Here is a 27,138-nt window from a genome sequence, read left to right as displayed (position 1 = left end):
TCTTTTTGACATAAACCCATCATTCTTTGAGCACTTCTTACTTTTTGGTATAGCAGGATGATCTGAGCCACCTTGTTTTTCTCTCTCAGTCTTAGAGTCATGCATTTTCCCAAGGAGCCTTTTTTCTTTTAAGTAGGGGGAAGCTATTGGTATACAAGTTAATGCTCATTGATATTGAGTGTAAGTTTGTAGGCCCTTTCAGTAGACAAAGCTTGGAAATATATGTTGATGTACATATTAATATTTAATAACAATATTTAGTAAACAATAAAATCCATGAGTTCACATTGGTAACCAAATCTTGGTTTAGCTGTTCCTATTTTACGTAATAATAACTTTCTTTGACAGTGAGAAACCTGAGTCCCATCCCTAATGTATTTACTTATTTGTTCACTTTGCTTTATGTCTGTCCCAGTCTTCCTGGCTTGCAGCCTAGGCTTGTCTCAGGCCCTGCTGGCTTAGCCATTGCTTAGCCCAGGTAAAGGAGAAAAGCGCCTCAAAACGACATCCTTCCTCTGGTGAACAATCTAGCCGAAACCTTAAAATCTGTTTTAATTTTTAAAATAAATCTTCCTTCTTTTACTACTACTTCATTGCCAATTTTTCTTATTTTCTTAGTGTAGATTAAGAGTTATAGCCAGTCTCTATGTAATCTTTAAATTTGTAAGAAGGTTGGAGGCTTTTCTTTTTTGTTTATAATATATGAAACTTCATACTATGTGTTGTTTATAAGAAAATAGGATCTATGTATTGAATGGAATTAAACATCTTTAGGGTATGTAATGAAATGACATTGTCTCAGTGATGTCTCATCAGAGAAAGAAAGGCTCATTCTTATTAAGTACACTTTTTTTTATAGAGACTTGCTGATAGTATGTGATGTGCAATTTATAAGTTTTTGTTTTGTTTTGTTGTGGTTGGTGGTAGGGATCAAATTCAGGGCCTCAAGTATGCTAGTCAAGTGCTCCCAGCCCATTAATTTGAAATTACTTGGTTTCATAAAAGTTTTTCACTGACCAAAAGGAAGGAAATGAGATTCTAATAAAAAAATTAAGGTTTTTTTAAAAAAAGAAATCAACATAGTTTTTATGAAAATTTAATACTTTTTCCTGAAGTTAATTAAGTGGCACTGAGTCTCTAGGTTTTAGATCAGTTGGTTGATAAAATTATTAATCTACAATTTTTAGCTTGAAAAATTTAGTATCTAATACAGTTGAGATTATTTGCATTTTGTTCCTAATTACTGCAAAGAGTTCCAAGATAACATATTTTTTAACAGATGAAAGTGTATGGTAAACCAGGCACTGTGGCACATACCTGTAATCCCAGTGGCTCCGGAGGTTAGGGCAGGAGGATAGTGAATTCAAAAGTCAGTTTCAGCAACTTAGTAAGGCCTTAAGCAACTCAGTGAGACCCTAACTCTAACTAAAATATAAAATAGGGCTGGGAATGTAGCTCAGTGGTTAAGCGCCCCTCCCAAAAGTGTATGCTATAGGATATATTTCCTTCTATATCTTAGTTCTGAGTGTTTTAATAGGGATGTGCTTTTCTACATCAATGAGCTACATCCCTAACCCCCTCAGTTTTTTTTTTTGTTTTTTTTTTTTGGTGCTGGAGATTGAACCCACGACCTTGTGCATTCTAGGCAAGCACTCTACCAACTGAGCTATATCTCTAGTACCACCCCCCACTCCCTGCCCCATTATTAACTGCAAAATTAGCTTATACATAGCTGACTACTGGATTGGTCTTGAAATTCTTTACAGCATTTTGATGCTAAATCTCAAGTAATGTGCCTTATTTGGGATCTCATAGTAGTCATGGTAGTGATGGGGGAGGGAAGGACTTAATTTTGAAACGTTGAGGGTGTTCCTTGATGTTGAAGTAAAACCACATTTTTTCTTTCTTTCATTGTTTTGGAACTTAAGGTTTCTGAACAGCGTGAATGTTGCCCAAAATGTGGAAAAGAGAAAGAAAATCAGTCCAAATGCCAAAGTTGTGGTATTAGTTTTCGTAATGATTTACAAAGAAACTGCAGACAAGCTATAACTTTAAATGAACCTACTGGACCATTATTAAGAACGTCAATACATCAGAATTCTGGAGGACAGAAGTCACAAAACATAGGATTAACAACCAAGAAGTTTTATGGTAACAGTGTGGAAAAAGTTCCAATTGATATTATTGTGAATTGTGATGATAGTAGAAATAATTATTTACAGACTAATGGAAAAGTCATTTTACCTGGGACAAAAATACCCAAAATCACAAACTTGAAAGAAAGAAAAACAAGCCTGTCAGACCTAAATGACCCAAGTAAGTATTCACTCCCTCTTCCCCGCTTTTTTGATTCAAACTCCTAGGTTCAATGGTTCTCTTATACCTCAGCCTCCTTAGTAACTAGTATTATCGGCATACACTATCACACCTAACATAATTTTACTCTTTTTAATATTGCTATATCTATCTAATACTTTCTATATTTTGTTTTAAATTTGTGAGCATGTTTCAGAAGTATAGTCTTAGTGTATCTTTGTGCCAGTTATGTAATATTTTGGGGGGTTAAAAATGTGTCCTCACAGTGCTGGGGTTGTGGCTTAGTGGTAGAGTGCTTGCCTAGCATGTTTGAGGCACTGGGTTCAATTCTCAGCACCTCATATAAATAAATAAGGTAAAGGTCTATTGACAACTAAAAGAAAAAAAATTTTAAATGTCCTCACAATTGTGAAAATAACTGACTTTGTTCATCCTATCCATCTTCTATTATTATTTTTTAATTCATTCTAATTATTTATACATGACAGTAGAATGCATTTTGACCATTGTACACAAAGGGATCACAATTTCTCATTCCTCTGGCTGTACATGGTGCAGAGTCACACCAGTAATATAGTCATACATGTATATAGAGTAATAATGTCTATCTCATTTCATAGTCCTTCCCACCCCCATACCCCTTTCCCTCTCCTCATTCCCCTCGGCCCAGTCCAAAGTCCTTTGCCCTTCTCCCCCAACTCCCCACCATTATGGATCAGCATCCAATTATCAGAGAAAACATTTGGTCTTTGGTTTTTGGGGTTTGGCTTATTTCACTTAGCATGATATTCTCTAGCTCCATCCATTTACCTGCAAATGCCATAATTTCATTCTTTTTTAAGGTTGAGTAATATTCCATTGTGTATATATACCACAGCTTTTTAAAAAAATATTTTTTAGTTGTAGATGGACAAAATACTTATTTATTTTTATGTGGTGCTGAGGATCAAACCAAGTGTCTCACATGTACGGGGCAAGTCTTCTGCCATTGAGCTACAGCCCCAGCTCCATACCACAACTTCTTTATCCCTTCATCTGTTGAAGTGCATCCAAGTTGGTTCCATAGTTTAGCTATTGTGAATTGAGCTACTGTAAACATTGATATGGCTGCATCACTTTGGGTATAAACTGAGGTGTCCTTTGGGTATAAACTGAGGAGTGGGTTAGCTGGGTCAAATGGTGGTTCCATTCCAAGTTTTTTAAGGAATCTCCATGCTGCTTTCCATAGTGGTTGCACCAATTTACAGTCCCACCAGCAATGTATGAGTGTACCTTATTCCCCACATCTTTGCCAACACTTGTTGCTTATATTCTTTGATAATTGCCGTTCTGACTGGAGTGAGATGAAATCTTAGAGTAATTTTGATTTGCATTTCTCTAATTGCTAGAGATGATGAACATTTTTTCATATGTTTGTTGATCAGTTGTATTTCTTCTGTGAAGTGTCTGTTCAGTTCCTTAGTCCATTTATTCATTGGGTTATTTGGGTTTTTTTTTTTTTTTTTTTTTTGGTGTTTTAAGTCTTTTGAGTTCTTTATATGCATGGAGATTAATGCTTTATCGGAGGTGCATGTACGAAAGATTTTCTCCCATTCTGTAGGCTCTCTCTCCATGTTATTGATTGTTTTCTGTGGCTGAGAAGAAGCTCTTTAGTTTGAATTCATCCTATTTATTGATTCATGATTTTACTTCTTGTGCATTAGGAGTCTTGTTAAAAAAGTCAGGTCCTAAGTCAGCCAACATGATGAATATTTGGGCTTACTTTTTCTTCTATTAGGCACAAGGTCTCTGTTCCAGTCTTTGATCCACTTTGAGTTGATTTTTGTGCAGGGTGAGAGACAGAGGTTTAATTTCATTTTGCTACATAGGGATTTCCTGTTTTCCTAGCTCCATTTGTTGAATAGGCTGTCTTTTCCCAAATGTATGTTTTTGGCATCTTTGGGGAGATCACGTGTCTAGTGTGAGATAACTGTATTTATGTGGGTTTGTCCCTCTGTGTTCTATTTTGTACCATTGGTCTATATGTCTATTTTGGTGCCATTCCCATGATGTTTTTGTTATGATAGCTCTGCAGTATAGTTTAAGGTCTGGTATTGTGATACCTCCTGCTTCATTCTTCTTGCTAAGGATTGCTTGGCTATTCTGGGTCTCTTATTTTCCAAATGAATTTTATGATTACCTTTTTTAGTTCTACGAAGAATGTCATTGGGATTTTATAATAAGAATTGCATTAAATCTGTACAATACTTTTTGGTAATATGACCATTTTGATAATATTAATTCTGCCTACCCAAGAGCATGTCATCCCATCCATCTTAAGTACTAGAGAGCACAGGCTTGACCCCAGTTGTAGATCAAGTGCTATTTATGCCCAGTTTTCTGACTTGGATCAAGTGTTCCCACTGATAATGGGCTGTTTGGGGTTTGTTTGTATTTTGGTACAGGGGATTAAACCCAGGGCACATTACTGCTAAACTACATCACCAGTTCTTTTTATTTTGAAACTGGGTTTCACTAAGTTGCTGAGGTTGGCCTCAAACTTGCAGTCCTCCTACCATAGCCTACTGAATGGTTGGGATTACAAACATGTGCCATTGCACCTTGCCCACTGATGGTGGTTTTAAGGGAATAAATACCATATAAATGTCACATAAGCATAGCTCAATAAAATATTTGACAAACAGGACTCAATAAAAAGTGTCCCTCCCTTAAAAGTTTATCCTGTCTTTGGACATGTGCATGCATTTTTATTTTGTAAAAAATAATAGCAAAAATTGAAAACAATGAGACTGGTAGAAATTATAGACTATGTAGCTGTAGAGACAGAAGGGGAGATCACATGTAAAGTGTAATTTTCCAAGATCTTTAAGTGAATAAAGCAAGGTGCAAACAAGATTGTATGGTGCAGTGATGAATAGTTTTTACATAGATTAACAAAATTAATAGAATAGTTTTTACATAGATTAACAAAATTAATAAAAAAAATATTTGTTGAATGAGAGGAAACAGACACTGGAGATGGATGTTAGATTTCTCCAAATAGAAATTGTTTTGTTGACTTTACTTAGGAACCATGTAAATATTTTACATAATTATAAAATGAAATTACGTATAAATTTTTTTTGTAAAGCATAATTTAAGAAATGAATTTAATTGTATTTTGGTAGCTTGAACATATTGTTTCAGATGAGTTTAAATTAAAATAATATGGTGTGTATATCCACTGATTTTAAGGTTAAGCAGAATTTCACAGAAATCCTAAGTCTATTCAGTAATATTGTTATTAACAACATTGGTATTGGGGCTGGGATTGTAGCTCAGTGGTAGAGCGCTTGCCTTGCACTTGTGAGGTCCTGGGTTCAGTCCTCAGCACCACATAAAAATACATAAATAAAAATGATGATATTGTGTCCACCTACAACTAAAAAAAATTAAAAATAAAAAACAATATTGGTGTTGTTTTTTATAAACACATGTATATGAATAAAAGAAATAATTATATTATTGTTTCAGTGTTAGAAAAAAAGAAATATTAAAGTAAAATCAAGGAATCCAAAGTCCTAAAACTTTACATTTGAATTGGAGATAATGTGAATTTATTGTATATTTTATTTTAAACATAAAATACATGTATCCTAACTTTACCTTTAGAAAGTACTTATGGTACACACCTGTAATCCCAACAGCTTGGAAGGCTGAGGCAGGAGGATCGCAAGTTCAAAGGCGGCTTCAGCAACTTAGCAAGGCCCTCAGCAATTTAGTAAGAACCTGTCTCTAAATAAAGTATAAAAAGGGACTGGGGGTGTGGCTTAGTGGTTGAGTGTCCCTGGATTCAATCACTGGTACCAAAAACAATATAGAAAAGGCTTAGAAATGGTAAACATCCCTGGTATAGAAACAAACATGCCTTAAAAAAAAGAAAAAAGAAAAAGAATGAACAATATTTTTAGGCACCATTTCCTACTAAAAATAACCAGAGTTGCTCAGAGAAATGACTTTATTCCAGGTTAACAGTACAAAATATGAGATAAACCTAGATTATCAGTCAGATGAGGAAGCGTGAAAGTGGTCAAAACTACTACAAAAGAACTAAAATGAAAGGACTCCCAAAGTAATGGAAGTACTTAGGTCACAAAGAGTCATTACTACTAGTCATTGAAATATTTGAATATATTAAAATCAATTAGTTTGTTATAATACTCCCCTTCTCTTGAAAGAAAATTTCTCCATTAGTTATCTTTCTAAGGGTCCCAAAGTGGTATTCTGAAAACTGGTAAATAAATGGAGAAATTAAGAATTTTTTTCTGTACCCCAGGAATACAAATCAAGTTTCATTTATCCCTAGCTGGGCAATGTAGGTGTAAGCCTGTAGTCCCAGATACTTAGGAGGCTGAGATAGAATGATAGAAAATTCTAGGCCAGCTTGGACAACCTAGGGAGTTCCTGTATCAAAATAAAATAAATGTTCAACATCTCTAGCAATTAGAGAAATGCAAATTAAAACTATACTGAGGTTTCATTTCACTCCAATCAGAATGGCAATTATCAAGAATACAAATAACAGTGTGGGCAAGATGTGGGGAAAAGGATACACTTATACTTTGTTGGTGGAACTGAAAATTGGTGCAACCACTCTGGAAGGCAGTATGGAGATTCCACAGAGAAAATAGGATTGGAACCACCATTTGAACCAGTTTCCCACTCTTCAGTATATATCCAAAAGATTTAAAATCAGCTTACTGTAGTGATCCAGCCATATCGATGTTTAGAGCAGCACAATTTATAATAGCCAAGGTATAAAGCCACCTTTCAACAGATGAGTGAATAAAGAAAATGTGATATTTGTACACAATAGAGTGTTACTCAGCTGTAAAGAAGAATGACTTTATGACATTTGCTGGTAAATGAATGGGTCTAGAGACTATCATGCTAAGTGAAATCAGCCAATCCCAAAAAACCAAAGGTCCAGTGTTCTCATATGTGGAGGCTAATCCACAATTAGCGGGGGAGAGAGAAGTTCAGTGAAGTAGACAGGAATAACAGGAAGAGAGGAAATGGGAAAAGGAAAGACAGAGGAATGAATATGACAAACTTTCCTATATACATATATAAATTTCAATGTTGTGTACATACACAAGAAATTAATTAAAAAATAATAATTATGAGTAAATGGCAGAAAGAGGGTGGAGAGAAGGAAGGGGAAGGAGAGGTACTGGGGTCTGAATTTGTGCTTGTATAATTATGTCAAAATGGATTCTACCGTCATGTACAACTAAAAATAACCAAGAAAAAAGAATTAAAAAGGGCAGGGGATGTAGCTCAGTGGTAGATTGCTTGTCTAGCATGTATGACTCCCTGGGTTCAGTCCCTAATACCAAAATAATGAAACAAAACCAAAAATATCCTCAACCCATATTAGTACATTAGTGTGAGGAGGAGGGAGGGTGTTATTTTTTGGTAAGTCACAGAATAGGCGTCTTTGATAGGTAACTTCTAGCTCAGAATGAAATGAGCAGAAAGTTGGGGGGAGGTGTGAAGAAGTTTAGAATGTAAGCACAGAGAACCCTTTATTAGACTGCTCAGGCTGCCATAAAGAATACCCAGAGTAGGTGTCTTAAAAGAAATTTGTTTTCTCACAGTTGTGGAGACTAAAGTCCAAGATCAAGGGTTGTATTGTAGGTTTAAAGAACTGCCCTTATGTGAACTCATAATATAAATTATGAATTTTCTTTATGATTTTAGTCATTTTGTCCAGTGATGATGATGATGACAATGACAAGAATAACAGAAGAGAGAGCATATCTCCTCAACCTGCTGACTCAGCATGTTCTTCCCCTGTACCATCCACTGGAAAAGTAGAAGCAGCACTAAATGAAAATATCTGCAGAGCAGAGCATGAACTAAGAAGCATTCCAACAGAATCAGAATTGAATACAGTTACATTGCCAAGAAAAGCAAGAATGAAAGATCAGGTACTTTTCACACTTGTTGGTTGACATTTATTTGTTCAGATCTAACATTTTCCTGCTAGGATGTAAATATTTTCTTGGAGGGCAATTTGACAGTTCAGTAGGAGAAAAAAATTGATTATTTAGTAATCGAGACTTTAATGCTACTTGGAAAGTCATTTCAGAAGACATTAAACAGTGTAAAGATAAGATTCATTTAAACTAAAGGCTCAAGTACAAAAATTCAGCAAGAAAAGAAGTGTTGACTTTACAGCGATATGTCTAAATGTAGGTTGAGTGTCTCTCTTTTTTAATATTCATTTTTTAGTTTTAGGTTGACACAATATCTTTATTTTATTTTTATGTGGTGCTGAAAATTGAACCCAGCGTCTCACTCATGCCAGGCGAGCAAGTGCACTACCACTTGAGCCTCATCCCCAGCGCCTTAGGTTGAATGTCTCTTATCAGAAGTATTTGGAACCATAAGTGTTTCACATTTCAAGTATTTTTGTATTTTGGAGTTTTTGCATGTATATAATGAGGTATCTTGGGGATGGACCCAAGTCTGAACAGGAAATTCTTTTATGTTGTATACATGCATTGTGCAGAGAACTTCCTAAATAATTTTACATAATGTGCCCATGCTTTCACTAAATCCATCACTTGAGGTCAGGTGTGTGGAATCTTCCAGTTGTAGCATGACGTTTGCATTCAAAAAGTTTCCAATTTTGGATCGTTTCTAATTTTAGATTAGAGGTACTGAACTTGTATAAGGAGATTTCTTGTAAAATCTAGAAGACAGGGAAAAGTTATTTTAACTTATTTGCATTTTACTATAATGTAATTATATTTACTTTCTACTATAGGAAAAATTTCAAAATGTTCCCATGGAAAAGTAACAAATTTATAAATAAAAGATACACAGAGAAATATTTGAAATGCAGATGACATAAAACTTTAATGCCTATAATAGACTTTTTTTTTTTTTTAAGTTAGTGGATAGAAAGAAAATAAAGGCTAGGAATAGACAAAGAGAATATTTAGACACTACACCACCACATGAAAAGTATAAATTTAGTAAGGAAGTATAAATTAAAGAAAATGAAATATTGTAACTGTATACTAAACAGACTAGTAAAATTAATTGCAAATCAATTCAAAATGATATGTACTGCAGGCGAAAATTCAAGGGAAAACATACGTTACTAATTTGCTTATAGTAAAGAAAGTTACAGTGTCCTTTGGGGAAAGCAAAGTAAAAGCATACTAAAAAAATCTTAACCATATACTTTTTTTAAAAAAATATATTTTTAGTTGTAGATGGACACAATACCTTCATTTTATTTATTTATTTATTTTCATGTGGTGCTGAGGATTGAACCCAGTGCCTCACACATTCTAGGCAAGCACTCTACCACTGAGCCACAACCCCAGTCCCTTAAACATACACTTTCAACCAAATAACTAAATCCCTAGAATCCTTCTTAAAGGAATTCCTGCCCCCTCTCCAGTTTGTAAGGCTATATGTACAAGCATGATTAATGTATTAACAAACAACTGCAAACAAAATCATTGTCCATTAATATGGATATGAATGAAGAAGTTATGGTATAACTGTTTGAAGCAGCCATTGAGAGTAAAAGTTAAAACTCTATCAATAACTTTTAGAATTTCTACACAGTACTGTTGAATAGGAATATCCCCCCCCAAAAGAACATTTGTTATAAAATAAAATCTTATATGTTAAAAAATGACATATTTGCATAGATATGTCAGGGTTCAGAGGAAAATACTTGGACTTGGTTCAGATGGGAACCTGAAACCCTGTGCAGTGGCACATGCCTATAATCCCAGCTACTGGGGAAGCTAAGGCAAGAGCATCTTGAGTTTGAGGCTCGCCTGGGCAACTTAATAAAACCCTGTCTCAAAATGAAATTTTGAAATGGGCTGGTGATATATCTCAGTGGTAGAGCAGCCCTTTTTAAAATTTCATTATGAGATAGGGTTTTATTAAGTAGCCCAGGCTGGCCTCAAACTTAAGTTTTATTAAGTTCCCCAGTACCACCAAAAAGGAAAAAAGGCTACAGGCTGAAGAAATGAAAAAACTACTGAAAGGATATATTTTTATATAATCTTAGGAAATGCCTTTCCAAACATGAGATAAAATTTCTTCAATTAATTGAAAACCAAACACAGTGTTCCAAAATACCATAAATAGAATTGGATAGGTAAATGCACATGAGGATATAGGGAATTATTTGACAAAGTGTAAATTGATCTTTTGTGTGTTAATTGTTTAAAAGCCAAAAAATAGAAACAAATCATTGAAAAGTGAATAAAGGAAATGAATGAATTTCAATCAAGGTAGTAATCAAAGTAGAGAATATGAAATAAAAATAACCTTTTGTTAACTATCCAGATTGCTGAAAATTTTAGAAGTATGACAGGGTCTCATCTTGGTTAGCGTTTGAAGATGTGAGATGTTGGGTTTGTAGATGGTTATAACTTTGCTGGAGGGCAATTTGGCAATAATTCTAAATATGTGTATGTAGTGAGCTGTAGAAATGCTCATTGGAGATAGAAGTCAGATGTTCAACATAGAAGCAGTTCAGTTAAATAAATGATGGATTTCCATATGGTAGAATTTTTAGTTGAATAGTTTTCAGACTGGTGCATTGAACCATGCATAAGTGTTCTCCAGTGCTCTTCTTAAGAAGAAGAGATAGATACTCTGTGGAAGCAAATGGAACACTCAGATTCTAGATTTAATGACTTTACTATGGGATTCAGCTGGAACAGCTCTTAAATTATCTGCTTTATTTATTTCTTTCATTTGAAAAAATTATACTAAAACTAAGAGAACTGTCAAACCTGTCTAATGGGTTTCCATTAATAATTTGGCAAAATATTCTTGATAAATAGTTGGTAAACCTTGTGATAAACTCTTAGTAAACCTGAAAAATCAGTTTACAAAATCATAGAGATATATATGATAATCACATTTGGTTTTGTTCCTTTTTTATTTATTTTTTAGCACACATAAGACTTACTAATGGAGTACCATGTGATGTTTCAGTATATATGAACATTGTATAGTTTTTAAATTAGGTTAAACATGTCTATGTCTTATCTCCTAAAACATCTTTTTCTTTATGGTGAGAACCTTGGAAATTCTTTATTCTAGGTTTTTGAAATGCATCTAGGTTGTGTTATCATTTGTAGTCATCCCACTATGCAGTAGCACACCAGAACTGTTTTTACTCCTAACCATATCTTAGAACCCACTGACTAACCTTTCCCAATAATACTCTTCCTAGCCTCTGGTAACTATTATTCACTATAATTTTCTATGAAATCAGCTTTCTGTGTGCCAGATATGAGTAAGATTCAGTGGTTTTTTTGTGCCTGTCCTATTTCATAAACAGCCCTGCATGATGGGAAATGCCTCATAATCCCAGTGGCTTATGAGGCAGACACAGAAGGATCACAAGTTCAAAGCCAGCCTCAGCAATTTAGTGAGGCATTCTTCAACTTAGGTTCTCAGCAACTTAGTGAGATCCTGTCTCAAAAAATTAAAAGGGCTAAGGATATGGCTCAGTGGTTAAGTGCCCCAAGTTCAGTCAACAAAGTAAACAACCATAACAACATAATGATTTCCAGATTTCCAGATCTATCCACATTGTAGCAAATGACATAATTTTTTTCTTTTTTTCTGGCTGAATAATATGTCATTGTGTATGTGTACCATGTTTATCCATTTATCAGTTGATGAACACTTAATGTGTTTGTATTTCTTGGCTGCTGTGAATAGTACTATAACAAATAAAATGGTGCAGATGTCTCTTCAACATGCTAATTTCATTTTCTTTGAATAGATATTAGTGAGTGGGTTTTCTGTATTATATGTAGTTTATTTTCAGTTTTTCAGGGAATCTCTGTTCTGGTTCCATAATGGCTATGCAGATTTACATTTCCACCAACAGTCTACAGTTTCCCTTTTTCCATATCCCTGTTCTCACAATCTTTTAAGTCTTTTTGATGATAGCTCTTCTTACTGGAATAAGATGATATCTCATTACGATTTTGATTTTTATTTCCCTGATAACTAAGGATAATGAGCATTTTTTAATATAAATAAACCTTTTGGCATTTTGCATGTCATCTTTGAGAAATTTCTGTTCAGGTCTATTGCCCAGTTTTCAATTGGAATATTTGGGTTTTGTGTATTTATTTTTGTTTTTGTGTTGAGCTATTTGAATTCCTTATAGATTCTGGATATTGACCCCTTATTGATATATAGCTTGCAGGTACTTTCTTCTGTTATTTAGGTTACTCTTTGCTCTGTTAATAGGTTTATTTATTTTTATTTTTATTTTTTGCTGTGCAGAATTTTTTTAGTGTGAAAGCCCATTTATTTGGTTTGGCTTCTATTGCCTGTGCTTTTGGGGTTTGTCCAAAAGAATTCTTACCCATTCCAGTATCCTGAAGCATTTTTCTTTTTCTTTCTTTCTTTTTTTTTTTTGCTAGTTTTATAGTTTAAGGTCTTAAATTTTGATTGTGAATACATTTTGAGCTAATTCTTGTATATGATTTAGACATAGGGGTTTAGTTTCATTCTTCTGCTGTTACCATTTATTGAAGAGACTATCTTTTTTTCAGGGTGTGTTTTTAGCGCTTCTGTCAAAAATTGGCTGGGCATGTTGGTGCATATCTGTAAACCCAGCAGCTTGGGAAGCTGAGGCAGGATGATCATGAGTTCAAAGCAAACTTCAGCAACTTAGCAAGGCCCTAAGTAACTCATTGAAACCCTGTCTTTTCTTTAAAGGTCTGGGGATATGCCCCTGGATTCAATCCCTAGTACATACATACACACAAAACACACACACACACACACACACACACATGCCTATAGAAGCAAGGGTTTATTTCTAGGCTCTTGATTGTATTTTCATTAGAATATGTGTCTGTAGTGTGTGTGTTTTGCTAGGGATTGAACCCAGGTGTTGTACCTGCTAGGCTAGCAGTCTACCACTGAGCTACATCCGAGCCCCAAATGTCTATACCATGATGTTTGATTACTGCAACTTGAGTATAATGCCTCCTGCTTTGTTCCTTTTGCTTAAGATTACCTTGGCTAAGGGCTGGGATTGTGGTTTAGCGGTAGAGCGCTTGTCTAGCACTTGCGATGCACTGGGTTCCATCCTCGCACCACATGCATCACATAAAAATAAATAAATAAATAAAAATATTGTGTCCAACTACTTCTAAAAAATAAATATTAAAAAAAGTTTACCTTGGCTATTCAGGGATTTTGTGGTTACAAAAAAAGCTAGGTCATTTTATCTACTTCTATGAAGAATAGTATTGGTGTTTTGATAGAAATTGCATTGTATCTTTACATTATTTTGGTTAGTGTGGGCATTTTAACAATATTAATTCTTCTAGTTCATGAACATAGAATGTCTTTCCCTTATTTTATGTTCTCTTTAATTCTTTTGTTTTTCTTCTAACTTTATTTATTTTTATGTGCTGAGGATCAAACCTAGGGCCTTGCATTTGCAAGGTGAGCACTGTACCGCTGAGCCATAATCCCAGCCCCTCTCTTTAATTCTTTTCATCATTTTTTTTTTCCCACAGTAGAGATCTTTCACCTCTTTGGTTAAATTTATTCCTAGGTATTTATAATATATATTTTATTTTTATTTTTTGGAGCTACTGTAAATAGTATTGCTTTCTTGATTTCTATTTCAGATAATTCACTTGGGGCATAGCAGTACAACTAAATTTTGTGTTAGATTTTATATGCTGCAACTTTGTTAAGTTTGTTTATTCTAATTTTTGTGTTTGTGTGTGAAGTCTGGGTTTTCTATACATTTTGTTTAAATCTGTATTTTGTTTTAAATCTGTATTTTGTTCTATGACATGTATCATAGAGAGGTCTTCTATCTGTTAGACATATTGCCCCCAGCCCCACCCCCGCTCATTTTCTGTCAAGATCATGTTTTGTCCTTGACATCATAATAGTTTTTACAGGTTATGGATCCCCAATCCAAATACTAATCTTAAATGCTCCAAAGTCTGAAACTAGTGTTTTGGTTTGGTACTAGGGATTGAAACCTTGGGCACTTCACCACAGATCTACATCCCTAGCCCTTTTATTTTTTATTTATTTATTTGTTTGTTTTGTTTTGAAATAGGTTCTCAGTAAATTACTCATGGCCTCTCTAAGTTGCTGAGACTGGCCTTGAACTTGTGATTCTCCCCATTCAGTCTTCTGAGTTGGTGGGACTATAGGTAGGAGCCACCACTCTTGGCAAGTCTGAAACTTTTTGAGTACTGATGATCCTCCAGAGTTCTTGATTTTTGATTTATAGATTAAGAGTGCTCAACTAGTAAAAGCTATGCAGATATTCCCAAATCCAAAAAACTCTGAAATCTGAAACACTTCTGATTCCAAGCACTTCAGATAATGGTATATTCAACCCATAATGTAATTACTTTTAATGAAAATATAGAATTATGTAAAATACTGTGTTATGCTTAATTTACATTTGGAAGTGTCTGTGAAATCTAAATTAACAGATCAAGTAATTTAAAATATGTAATGCCTTCTTTTGTAATACAAATAACCATTCCCTAATTGATTATTTTCTAAAGAATTAATGATATAGTCCAAGTATTAACTTCTGCCAGCATTTTACTGTACATAAAGCAGTCTTCTAAGCTGCTTGTGTCTGTTATTCATTTAGGCAGATACTTTTATTATTTTTCATTTTAAGAAACTGAAGGGAAGTTTTACAAGATCAGACCATTAAAAGGTGATTGATTTGGCTGTGATTTGATCCCAGGCAGTGTGATTCCCACAGTATTCTTCCTAACTGCTCTGCTAATACTTTTGGATTTCAAATAATAACTAGAGGTTGATAAAATAGAAGGGATTTACTTTATTTATTTATTTTTATGTGGTGCTGAGGATCCAACCCAGTGCCTCACATGTGTGAGGTGAGCGCTCTACCCCTGAGCCACAGCCTCAGCCCCAGAATGGATTTACTTTTATAAAGAAATTTTCTGTTTCATCTAATATTGTTTAAGGATAATTATTTTTATGTTGTGATAATTACGTTCCTTATATTAGGTGTTCTTTGTATGTGTACTGAATTTGTAGCCTTGTTATGGCAACTTACTAAGTGAAAATTTTCTTTTCCTTTTCAGTTTGGCAATTCTATCATCAGCACACCTCTAAAGCGTCGTAAAGTGGCTTCTCAAGAAACTTTAGTTAATTCTTTATCTTTAAGCTGCCAAAGTTCGTTTGAAAGTGTCATTTTAAATTGTCGAAGTATACGAGTAGGAACACTGTTCCGACTATTAATAGAGCCTGTTATTGTAAGTATATTCTTTAGCTATTTGTTGTACTGATTACAAGATAAATTCCATTGCAAAACCTGATCTATAATATTTAAAATTTGTAAGCTAAATTATCTAAGTTAATAGAACATCAAAATTATTTGAAGATTTCAGATTGCTTTAAGAATATATAAATAGTAATACCTCACCATTAAAAATTACTGAGTAAAAAATTATCATAATGTTAATGTCCAGACTAATGGCAGATTCACTATAAGAAAATAACCAGTGAATTAGAAAACATTCCAAAATTTAGTAGTTTTATTCTCATGCCAGCTTATTACTTAAAAAGGATATGTTAAAGAACTATAGTAAGAGAAAAAAGAATCCAAAAGCTTCAAGTTCCGCTTAAAATTTATGTAGCGTCAAAAGTTTTAGAAAGAGGTTCTTGAACTATATAGTGAACATCTAAGAAGCATATACTTTTAGACTAGTTTAATATTCACAATGCCTGATGTATTTTTTTATAGTACCTTTATCTTCCTTATCATACCTGTCTGCCCATCATTTTACTGTCACCAGGCCCATTCAAGTATTCATTTTCTCTTTGAAATGTTAATTTCCTTAAGCAGTGTTCTTTTTCTTTTTCTTCTTTTTTTTTTAAAGAGAGAGAGAGAGAGAGAGAGAGAGAATTTTTTAATATTTATTTTTTAGTTTTCGGCGGACACAACATCTTTGTTTGTATGTGGTGCTGAGGATCGAACCCGGGCCGCACGTATGACAGGCGAGCACGCTACCGCTTGAGCCACATCCCCAGCCCAAGCAGTGTTCTTTTTCATCATTTTCTTTTTCATGTTTTCTGATATTGTTCATAGATTTATCTTCCTAAAGCACTGTACTTACTCTGTAGACATTTGCTTTATAATGTCTTAACTTGTCTCTGATTATTTGTTCCTATCTGTGTTTTCAAACCCTGTCTCTTGTATTATCCTTTATACATAAAGCAGTATCTGTAAAAGAACATATTATAAACCAATGGAAAACTTAAAAGGGAGTTTTATTCTCATTTTATGTTAAGTAATAATTATTTTTTTATAAAGACATAATTTTTATTTCTGGTAAAGGTTCATGATCCTAAGAAACAATGTGATCCAAAACAAATACATAAACACACACACACAAAATCTACAGCTTAGTTTGTAGGCTCAAATGAAATGTAAACATTATTTCTTCCTCTTTCTTTTCTTCCTTTTTTTTTTTTTTTTTGTTTTTTGGTAGTGAGGATTGAATGCACGCTTATGTATGTTGGGCAAACGCTCTGCTACTGAACTATATCCCCAAATTTTTCTTTATTGAGACAGGCTCTTACTAGTTGCCCAGTCTGACCTTGAGCTTGTGATCCTCCTACCTCAGCCTCCCTAGTGGCTAACATTGCAGCCTTCGTCTAAATGCCTGGCTGTGAATATGATTTCTTAGTAGAGCAAAGCTCCATGGGAAGCCAGTAGTTGTTTTCTATCAAAACAATTATCACAACTTAAAAACTAAAAGTTTTATATAAGTACCCTCAGAGTTTTAAAGCAAATGATATATAGTTTATTTTCCCTTTATTGTCCAGTAACATTGTAATAAATGTTATGTTTTCTAGTGATTCCTAAGACAGGTTTTCACATACAGATAGTCTTTCTTGATTTCTATAATTTAACAAAAATGTTACTCTGTGTACTTTATATCCCCAAAATTTCCTGGGGTACTCTAGGTTTTATGACTTTCCCCCACATTAGCACTATTATAACTTTTCAGTATGATGAATGAGCTTTTGCTGGTGATTTATACATTTAATGAAAGTTGCATATTTAGTTTCGAAGCTCTCTATTAAGGTATGGTGATGCATACCTGTATTCCCAGTAGCTCTGGATGCTGAGGCAGGAGGATTGCAAGTTCAAAGTCAGCCTCAGCAATTTAGTGATACCCTGTCTCAAAAAATTAAAAGGGTTGGGAATGTGACTCAGAAGTTAAGTGCCCCAGGGTTCAATCCTGGTACAAATTTTAAAGAAAGAAAGGAAGGGAGGTAGGGAGGGAGGGAGGGGAAAAGAATTACATTAAAATTTGTTGGGCTGAGTGGTATATGCCTCTAATTCCAGCTACTTGGGGGAGTATAAAGCAGGAGAATTCCAAGTTTGAGGCAAGCCCCATCAATTTAGCAAGACCCTTTCTCAAAATTAAAAGGACTGGGGATGTAGCTCAGTGTTAAAGTGCCCCAGGGTTCAATCCCTGGTGCCAAAAAAAAAAAAAAAATTAACAATTTGGGGTTTTTTTTTTTTTAATAAAAGTTATAGGTTGAGTTATATATGCTACAGTGAATTGAAACTAGCTTTGTAAATTTAATGGAAAAAAACAAAAGATAGTGTATATAATATAAAATGTACTGTTTAAATTTTTAAAATGAAAATGCTAACTGAAATAATTCTGGAAAATGAAATGTAGAAATGTGCTGTGTGATAGTAATTTATAGATTACATATTAGAAATGCCATGTCTAAATATAAAATCTTTTCTCATTTTTTCAATGAAAGACATAAAATCAAGAATTTTGATCATTTTAATTTTAGAAACTTTAGAAATATAGATGAAATAGCCCAATGTCTACTTAAAATATTAATATTTATGCTTAATTACATGCAGATTTTTAGATGACATAAATATTTTATGTCATTATTATTGCTGCTCTTTGAATCTGTAGCATTTTTCTGGAGCATAGAATTTTAGTTTCCTTGTATAGTAGAAGCTTCCAAACTATAAGTATCCATTCTTGAAAAGCCCAAATAATGTGTTACTTTCCAGTGAAACCAATCAATATATTAAGTTTGAAATGCAATTGTTAAAATATGCATATGACATTCTAGACTGCAATTATTCTAGTAATTACTAAATTTTTGTTTTCCTATTTTCTTTTTTACATCATGAAAATTTTCTAACTAAAGTGTTAAAGACTTCTACAGTGAATATACTTCAGTTAAGTTATACTGTTAGTAGCATATTGTACAAGTTGAGTATCTATAATCCAAAAATCCAAAATGTTCTGATATCCAAAACTTGAGTGCTGACATGATACTCAAAGTTTTGGATTGCCTGGTATGGTGGCCCACACCTGTATATCCGGCTACTCTAGAACTTGAAACAGGTGGGTGGGGGGGACACATAACTTGAGCCCATGAGCTTGAGATGAGCTTAGGCAACATATTGAGACCCGCATCAAAATAAAGAAATATATAAAGTTGTCTTGGGGCTGAGGGTATAGCTTCAGGGTAGAATTCCTGCTTATCATGCACCAAGAATTTTTGGATTTTGACCATTTACAATTTCAGATTTGCACATTACAGATGCTTGAACAGTAAAATCCAGGCAAATATTCCAAAATTCAAAAATCTTCAAAATCTGAAATACTTTTAGTCCCAAGCATTTTGACAACGTGTATTTGCTTTTCTTCCCTATCTATATCGATTCATCTTATTTTTTAAGTGGACTTAAAAGTACTTACCTCCTTTTTTGATTTTCTTAACTCCTGTAAATATGCAAAAATATTAATTTAGGTTTTGTCAGGCTTAATATTAAATCTTCACATTGAAATGATTAATTTAAAACACTGTCATACCACTTATAATAACTGATTCAGGCAAGGATTTTCAGTGGGTGCTAAAAACATTGGGTAAATGATGAGAAGGGACCAGAGTTCTGACTCAGTGGTAGAGCGCTTCCCTAGCATACGTGAGGTACTGGGTTTGATCCCGGCACCACATAAAAATAAACAAATAAAATAAAGGTATTGTGTCATCTACAACTAAAAAAATATATTTAAAAAGATGATGAGAAAACAGAACTTTCACAAGCCTTCAAGAATTTTTTCTCAAGAGTATTTAATCGCAAAGGGAATGTGTGTGTGTATATATAGAGGAAAAACAAATGGAAATGTTAAATGGATCAATCAATTTTATATATATATAGATTATATATATATATAATCTTTCAAGTGGAAAAACCTACCAGTCGCTGCCTTAGTTTAAGTGATTAAATTTGTATCATTAATGAAACTGACACAGCTTGTCTTCTGATGTGAAATTATGGGAAGTATCAGCCCATCATCTATGTGCAGTTTGTGTGGAAATATGTGGCCTGAATTTTAAAAATGAAGAAACACAATCCGATACATGTTAGATGTTTTGCAGAACTTAGCCTAGGTTTCTTAAAGGCCGGGCCAGGAAGAACAGAGAGAGACTAGTGTAGAATGGAATAGATATGAGATCAATGTAATATAACCTTGATAGATTCATGGATTTGGGCAAAGTTGAAACAAGGATAAAGGCAAATTTTGAGCAGTTAGTGAAATTTAAAGTATGAACTTTTGAATTAAGTTAACCTTGATTTCTAAGATGTGCTAATGTTTTGGTTGCACAGGATAATGTCTTGTTCTTAGGAAATATATGCTGAAGGATTTGCAAATGAAATGCCTGCTTTATGAAGGTTGAGCAAAAGGGAAGTGACCATATGTGTGTGTGTGTGTGTGCGCACACACACACACACACACCACAAAGTAATGCAGTGGATGTGGCAAAATATTAACAGTAAATCTGGGTAAGGAGTATTCAAGTGTTCATTATAATAATATGTGAGTTTCTCTAGAGACAAAGTAGCAATATAAAAAAAAATTCTAAGTACTTGGAAAAAAAAGTAAAGCCCTACTTTCTGAGAGATATTTTTTTGGGAAAATATTTCATCTTAAGTTTAAGCACATAGTAAATGACTTGGTTTCTCTTCCTTCTAAAGACGTAAGGTCCATGTAGTCTATCATATAAAGTATGTGTAAAATCTTTATAAGGCTGTGATCAGTACTAATTATCTTATTTTTTTTTTAGTTTTGTTTAGATTTTATCAAGATACATCTAGATGGTAAGCTACTTTATATCTGTTTATTCACTAAAGCATTGTGTACACTAAAGTACTTGATAGGAATAAAAGGTTAAATGGTATTTATTGAATTCATTAAGATGATTATTCATTATTATCTGTCTTCTTAACAAAGGGCATGTATCTTGGTGTAATTTCTTTCTACAACACAACAAAGCATAATCTTTTAGAGCCTCTTATTTTGGGAAAAATATAGAAATTTTCTTAATATACTTATGGAATAATAAATAGACCTTTAAATTTAAAGTTGTATTTTCTTCATTCATGATTTTTGACCTTGTAAAAATTGATTGATCCATTTAACATTTCCATTTGTTTTTCCTCTAGAACCAGAAAGTGATCCTGTAGAGATTATTTTAAATACCTCTGATCTAACTAAATGTGAATGGTGTAATGTACGAAAATTACCAGTCGTGTTTCTTCAGGCAATACCAACAGTTTATCAAAAACTGAGCATGCAATTGCAAATGAATAAGGAGGATAAAATTCGGAATGATTGTAAAGGAATAAATAAGTTATCAAGTAAGTTATGTGGAACAGAGTTTAAGACATAATCAGTTGAATAGCAGAATGTGCATGCACTAGAAAGTGGAAGACTTTATGATTAGTACAGAATGAAGGCCTAATGAAGCAATATTTCTTAGTGCACTAATTTCCTTTATTAGAATATAATACAGTGGCTACCTTGTAAAACAGATATTACTGCCTTCATTTTGTAGTTGAGGAAAATCCCACTCAAAGTGGAAGAGCTGAAGATAAAAATCCAAGTGTACCCATTGAGGAAGTTTTAAAAATGAGTTAAAATTCAAAAGATGTGTATTTTTTAACACTAAGTAAAATCGATTTGTTGAACTGTAAATCAGAATCCATAAAAATAGGCTTATGAATAGAAAGTTTTCAAGTTCATAGAAAAGGTTTTTATTTTTTGTTGCTGTTGTTGTTCTTAATTAAAAATGACCGTAGAGTGTATTTTGACATATTATACATACCTGGAGTATAACTTTCCATTTTTGTGGTTGCACATGATGTGGAGTTACACTGGGGTCTTCATTCTTTACAAAAAATAGATCTAATTCTCTAGTTGGTTGCCCTTCACCTCTAACATTTATGTCATAGCCTGATTGCTTACAAAATAAATACTTTTCAGCAGTAATTGCCATTTTATCTTAATAATTAGTAACTTATAGCTACTATTAAAACTGCAAACGTTGGAGCTGGAGTTGTGGCTCAGAGGTAGAGTACTCGCCTAGCATGCATGAAGCTCTGAGTTTGATCCTCAGCACCACATGAAAAATAAAAAAATAAAGATATTGTGTTCACCTATAAGTAAAACTGCAAAAGTTGACACATTTGTGAACAGCAGTTTTGCAATTAAATTCAGTAGATATACTACTAGTTTGCTTAGCACTTTCCTATTTGTATCTGGCAAAAATGTTACCTGGTACATATTTAAGACTGTAAGTAGGTATATTCGTTACATGCATTAGTAGACTTGTTCTTATAAATACTTTTTTAGTTGTTGATGGACCTTTATTTTATTTATTTATATGTGATGCTGAGAATCAAACCCAGTGCTTTACACATGCTAAGCAAGCACTCTACCACTGAGTTACAACCCCAGCTCAGTAGACTTGTTCTTGAGCTGTTACTAAAATAATAACAGTTCCTTTCTTTTGTTATCTTTAAGTGACATTGGTAACACTGATCTTTATTTCAGTATTTATTGTATCTTAAACATTAATTTTTGGATGTTTATTCCAGGACTTCCGATGATCTTAGTCTTCAGAATAATTAGTTGTTACTCTTTAAATTATCTATTTACTTTATTCTTTTAGTCTTATGGTTATATTTATTTCTTTTCAGATTCGGAAGAACAATACATAATTTTGATTTTTCAAAATGGCCTTGATCCTCAGGCAAATATGGTATTTGAAAGCATCATTACTGACATTGGTATAAAAAATAATGTTCCCAATTTTTTTGCAAAAATTCCCTTCGAAGAAGCCAATAGCAGACTTGTTGCCTGCACCCGAAGCTATGAAGAGAGCATCAAAGGAAGTTGTGTGCAAAAAGAAAATAAAGTTAAAACTGTAATTATGTTAAATTTATTTTGAGTAATGAGTAATTTTAAGGGGACGTGTTTTATAATAATGACTTTCATATAAATTCCATTTTAGAATTAATTCCTTTTTATATGTGATGTGTGAACTATCTTGTAGCATCTAATTTAGGAACAAGATTCCCAATGTACACATACACACACTGCTTCATTCAAATCAATTATTTACCCTGAGTCTTAGGTTTGGAGGAATTTTGCTCCTTTGTGTGTGGTTTTATGCTTTATATTTAATATATGCATACATGATTGAAAACTTGGGAAGGGAGGAATACATATTGTTTGACCTTGATTGTCTGTGTATATATCCAGTTATAGGAACTACTCATATAGTTAGGTAACTCTGAAGCCACATGAACCAAATGCCCTAGTATTATTATAACACTACCACAGCAACTAAATTTTGCTGACTTAATTTATTGGGGCCAAATCTCTCAGCCTTGGTATATACACAGAAATTGACTGTCCAAACACTATCTTAGTGATAGTTGAGCAAGGTCTCACACAGTGGATTGGGATAAAAAGCAGGAGGAAGGGGAATCATCCTCCTCATTTTGCAGGGTTGGCTACAGGAGATAATGCTTTAGAGGAAGAAAAGAGTAGCAGAAGCCATAAGACAGCTGGAATGGACTTTATATTTCAATCCAAGGCTTCTCCCTCTAAGGAGCCTCTATTTCATTTAAATCTTGTAGAGGGTGAGAGCTTATTAAACTATGTTCCCTAAGCCTCTGCCCCACATATTATGGATTGCCAAGGCATTAAAAACATTGAACTTAGGTTGGCCTTCACTGCTAGAAGAAAACAAACCCACTTCTGTTTTTTTTAAAAGGTTCTTTAAATCTTATACTACCATAATCTGATCTATTATGGATAGTAGAGATCTTATAGTAATAAGATGCTGGAAAGTCATTATTAACATATTAGTATACTGTCTCTGTCTAGAAGCTAAAGATAAAAGAAAGTGACCCCCTACTCTTTCCCCTTTTTTTTCCGTATTGAGAATTGAACCCTGGGCCTTTGCACATGTGAGGCAAATGCTTTAACACTGTGCTACATTCCAAGCCTTCTTTTTAAATTTTCTTGAGACGGTCTTACAGAGTTACTCAGGCTAGCTTTGAACTTGTGGTTCTTCTGCCTCAGCCTCTGTAGTAGGTGATAATACAGCGGTGTGCTACCACGCCCAACCTGTTTATTGTTTTTAATACAGATTCAAACATACTATTCTAGTTTCTTATTTTTAATCATTTTTAATTAAAAACTTTCTGTGCCTTGCACTTGCTCTTATAGAAGATTTTTCCATTTGACTTTGAATTGATAATTTAATTTCTTTTACCAGGTATCATTTGAATCCAAAATACAGCTTAGAAACAAACAGGAATTCCAGTTTTTTGATGATGATGAAGAAACCGCAGAGAGCCATACCATCTTCATTGGACCTGTAGAAAAGTGAGAAATTTCTTTTACATTTGTAATGCTGTGAATTTCTCTTTCTTTTCTATTATAATTCACTTATATACATTTGTAAAGCTTTGTTTATTTGCTTGTTTTTTTTTTTTTTAATTGCAGATTGATCGTGTATCCACCACCTCCAGCTAAGGGAGGCATCTCTGTTACTAATGAGGACCTGCACTGTCTAAGTGAAGGAGAATTTTTAAATGATGTTATTATAGACTTTTATTTGAAGTAAGTTAATTTTCTACTAACCTTTTAGCAAATTTTTAATAATATTTTGTATTGTGTATTTTTATTTTCTAAAGTCAGAGATTATTTTGGTTTTAAATTTTACTTTTTGAGTAACATTTGGAAAGTTTTTGATCTGATTTTACCTGTGTTTTCACATTTTAAAAGTGAGAATGGTGTCTAAAAGGATTGTGAGAATTTGGTGAAGTAATACATGTCAAGTAATAGAAAAAATGCAAATTCCCTTCAAAGATTGGTTGGAAAGGAAAAGAATGGAACAAGATTGACTCTGCAAATATTAACTTTGAACAAAGGAGACAGGAGTATCATTAAAGAAATGATGAGCAAAGAAAATTATCAGAGACATTATATGATGATAAAGGAGTGATCCACCAGGAAAACATAGCAACCTTAAATGATATGTTCCATACAGTAGAGCTATACATGACATGAAGCAAAATTGACAGATCTGTGAGGAGGGAACAGATGAATTATGTTCTCTGAAAGGAAAAACTGCATTAGGTTTTAAATGCCTAACCTTGTAAGACCCCCTGAAACCTAACATATATTTAAGGACAGATTTAAAGAAAGTTCTTTGTTGCTAAATCAAAAGATGATATATCAGGCTGGGTTTGTAGTTCAGTGTTAGAGCACTGAAAAAAAAGTGGGGGCGGGAGTGTTTCTTCATACAAATGGCAAACAAGGATTTGAAAAGATGCTCACTTAACTTAATCCTTAGAAAATACAAATGAAACCATAATGTGATATCACTGCAAACCCACTGGGTTGGCTACCATCCAAAAACAGCAAAAAGAAAATAACAATGGTTGGTGAGAATATGAAGAAATTGGAACTGTTTTTCCCTCTTGGTAGTATTATAAAATGGTATAGCCACTACGTAATGGAAGACAATGTGGAAATTCTTCAGAAATTTAAAAATAAAATTGCCACATGATCTTACAACCTGAATCCTGTATAAAAATCCAAGAGAAGTGAAAGCATGGTCTTGAAAAGATATTTGTACACTGCTGTTCACAATAGCTAAGAGGTGGAAATCATTTAATGGTCCATAGATGGATAAATGGATAAGTAAACTATGACATTATACATATAATGGAATATTATTCTCAAAAAGAAGGAAATTGTAACTACAGTCTCATGGATCGAATTCTGGGGCATTATGTGAAAAATAAGTCACAGAAAGACAAATGCTGTATGATCACACTTATGAGAAACCCAAAGTAATCAAATTCATAGAAACAGACAGTATAATTGATAGTTACCAGGTACTGGAGGAAGGAGAAAAAGAAATTGTTTATTGGATGTAGAGTTTCATTTTTGCCAAAATGGAATAATGCATACTTTAATTTGTAACCAAAATTAAATATACTGTACACTACTGAACTACTTAGTTAAAATAGTTAAGATAGTAAATTTTGTTTTTACTACAATTTAAGAAAATGTTATCTCAGTCCTGATTTATACTCTACTACTTGAACAAGTCAAGCTACTAAGAATAAGAAGCATGAAGTGAATGTATAGAACAACATTGCTATTGTTAAATGGAGTGTTCATTATTGTTATTAGGTCAATTTGGTTGATAGGGCTATTAAGGTCATTTATCCCTACAGATTTTGTGCCTGGTTGTTCTGTCGTTTATGGAGAAGGGTTATTGAAATATCCCACGTTAATTATGCATTTGTCTTTCTCCTTTGAAATCTTCTATATCTGTTCTTGAAGCCACATGTATTTTGAAGGTCTGTTGTTAGGTACATATAGAGTTATTTATATCTTGTAGAGTTTACACCTTTATCATTACAAAGTATCCCTCTTTCTCCCTGATAATCTTCCTTGTTTTTAAGAGCTTTGTTCAAAATGAATATAGCTCTTCCAGGTTCTTTTAATTTGCATTTGCATGGTGTACACATCTTCATCCCTTTACTTTTAATCTGGGTCTTTATATTTGTTTGTCTTTTAAAACATATAGTGGAATTTTAAAAATAGTTGAACTCCTGTATTTTGTTTATGTTCTGTTTTGTCTATTTCATACAGAAATAATTACACTTTTTAAGATATAATCATTATTATATTTCAGGAGTCTCCTCATATTTTAGTTAGGCTTTAAGACAGATTTCATATAGTTAAACTTAGTCTGCCTTCTCTGATACAAGCATAGTACTAATAAAGATTAAAATTAAAAATAATTATTTTTAAATAACCTATTGATATTTCTCTCATGACATTCTTAGAAGTGAAATTAAAAGGAAGCTTTACTATTAAAATGAATAAGTCTTCCTGATGTCAGAGCTGTTCATTCTTCTCTATTTCTAGCTCTACAAATTAGAAACAAACTTTTAAACAAAGTTTGCCAACTTTTCAAGAAGCAGGAAAACATGGCATCTGGGAAATGTTAATACGATGCAGAGAAAAATGATTATTTTAATAAAAATACTTAGAAAATTACTTTCGTGTAGTTGTAGATTAACCTTAAAAACATTTTCAAATGTTAAAATTAAATGTTATCTTGTTATTATAGATTTTATACTTTTTGAGATAGCGTGAACTATTTGACCACAACAGTCAATATTAAAATGGCTTATGCACTGATGTGCATTAATGTACCCAAATGGAAGAAAAGGCCAAGAGTTTTTTTTTCCAGTAAACTTGGATTTTGTCTTTAATTATAAACTGAAACATAACTCCTTATTAAAATCAATAATTATAATACATGTATATTTAAAACAACCAGAACTGTATTCACACAATTATTTAT

The 27,138-nt window shown here is 33.2% G+C and overlaps 1 protein-coding gene across 7 annotated transcripts in view; it reads left to right on the top strand.

The window, feature by feature from the left end:
• Senp6 (SUMO specific peptidase 6) overlaps positions 1–27,138 on the top strand; it is a 115,211-nt gene that overhangs the window by 64,527 nt on the left and 23,546 nt on the right. For 6 of the 7 annotated variants that reach the window (XM_048800132.1, XM_048800279.1, XM_048800103.1 and 3 more), the window contains 8 exons: positions 1,929–2,316; positions 8,059–8,288; positions 15,477–15,647; positions 20,518–20,551; positions 20,897–21,091; positions 22,433–22,659; positions 24,022–24,131; positions 24,252–24,368. In XM_048800132.1, coding sequence (XP_048656089.1) covers positions 1,929–2,316; positions 8,059–8,288; positions 15,477–15,647; positions 20,518–20,551; positions 20,897–21,091; positions 22,433–22,659; positions 24,022–24,131; positions 24,252–24,368 — 1,472 coding nt within the window. The remainder of the gene's footprint in view (positions 1–1,928; positions 2,317–8,058; positions 8,289–15,476; positions 15,648–20,517; positions 20,552–20,896; positions 21,092–22,432; positions 22,660–24,021; positions 24,132–24,251; positions 24,369–27,138) is intronic. The other variant, XM_048800175.1, reaches the window with a different exon arrangement.

This window comes from Marmota marmota, unplaced genomic scaffold (genome assembly GCF_001458135.2).
Source record: "Marmota marmota marmota unplaced genomic scaffold, marMar, whole genome shotgun sequence".
Taxonomy (NCBI): Eukaryota; Metazoa; Chordata; class Mammalia; order Rodentia; family Sciuridae; genus Marmota; species Marmota marmota.
The sequence above is the reverse complement of the archived record's forward strand: the minus strand, read 5'-3'. Positions and strand labels throughout refer to the sequence as shown.